The 1,420-nt window shown below is 37.1% G+C and overlaps 1 protein-coding gene across 1 annotated transcript; it reads left to right on the top strand.

Moving 5' to 3' along the window:
- Positions 1 to 200: 200 nt before the first annotated feature.
- LOC139889074 (uncharacterized) lies at positions 201 to 1,196 on the top strand. The gene has a single exon (XM_071872048.1). It carries the CDS (start codon positions 201 to 203, stop codon positions 1,194 to 1,196), a length of 996 nt encoding a protein of 331 aa, XP_071728149.1.
- The last annotated feature ends 224 nt before the right edge of the window (positions 1,197 to 1,420 follow it).

The following is a 1,420-nucleotide window of genomic DNA, read 5'->3' as shown; positions in this document are numbered from 1 at the left end:
TGTTTTGGGCATTCGGTCCAGCCATTAAAGCATTTAAACTGTGTATTCCAATGATTTGCATCGATGGCACCCATTTGAAAGGTAGTTATAAGGGTAAACTGTTAACATCGGTTGCCAAAAATGCTAACAATCAAATTCTACCTATTGCCTTTGCCCTAGTTGATGAAGAAAGTAACGAAAGTTGGTCTTGGTTTTTGTAAATGCTCCAAGAAAATGTTATTGGAGACGAAAAGTTGTGTGTCATCTCTGATCGACACCAAGGTATCTTACATGCAATGGGTGCTCAAACATATGGTTGGGAATATAGGTACTGCTTGCGCTACATTCGTAGTAACTTGTTGAGCAAACACACTAAAGTGAAATGGCTCAAACACTTGTGTTGGACAGTCAGTTCAACAACAAATCAAATATTGTACAAGAATGCTTTCAGGGCCATCAAACAAGCTAGTGTTGAGGCTTGGCAATATTTACAAGATGCTGATGTAGGCAAATGGACTGTGTATAGGGACAGTCAGAGGAGTCGTTGGGGTAACACAACGATAAATATTGCTGAGTCACTCAACAATGTGTTCCGTCATGCCCGAATGATGCCGATCAAAGCGTGTATCGAATATACCTTTGATTACACCAGACAACACTTCTACGACCAAAGTCGAGAAGCAAGGCTATGTAATTCACCACTTTCGAAGTACATGTTTAACATCTTTAACGAACGGGCAAAAAGAGCTCAACGTTACAAAACAACATGTTATCACAAAGAACAAGGTATCTACAAGGTTCATTCAACGTATCAAAGAAGTGGTGAGGGTAGCACTGATTACACAGTGGAGTTTAAAAGGAAAAGATGTTCATGTGGTATTTGGCAACACCAAAGATTACCTTGCTCTCATGCCATTTCCATATGTAGCCATCTAAACGAGGATATAAATAAACAAATCAGTAAAAAGTATACAACTCCTACATTGAGAGAGCAATATAGTGATCATTTTAATCCTTTAAGAGATGCGAGTTACTGGACACATATAGAATGGAAAATTATGGCCGATCCATCAAGATTGATTAAGCACAGAGGGCGGAAGCAATCAAAACGTATGAAGAACCAGATGGATGAACGTGAAAAGCAAGCTCCAAAGTGTGGTATATGCAGAACTGAAGGTCACAACAGGAATACTTGTCCACGTACTAGAAACCCATAGGTTTTCATTAGTAATTTATTGTATTTAGTTTGTTGTATCATGTTTCTTATAGTTTGTTTCTTGTACTTTGTTTCTTATGAATAAAAAGGTGTTGTTGAAATAATAATATTGACATTTTACCAATCTTATTCAAGTTACTAATCTATTACAAGTAACTTTAATTTATAAAAGGTCTAGGTGCATAATAGTATTCACCATGACTATCATACATCGTATCGAACTCT

This window comes from Rutidosis leptorrhynchoides, chromosome 1 (assembly GCF_046630445.1).
Source record: "Rutidosis leptorrhynchoides isolate AG116_Rl617_1_P2 chromosome 1, CSIRO_AGI_Rlap_v1, whole genome shotgun sequence".
NCBI lineage: Eukaryota > Viridiplantae > Streptophyta > Magnoliopsida > Asterales > Asteraceae > Rutidosis > Rutidosis leptorrhynchoides.
This window is presented reverse-complemented; position numbering and strand designations above follow the sequence as displayed.

Bases quoted from the DNA above. Each gene is read 5' to 3' on its own strand.
- LOC139889074 (XM_071872048.1), top strand. From the start codon at position 201: ATGCTCCAAGAAAATGTTATTGGAGACGAAAAGTTGTGTGTCATCTCT.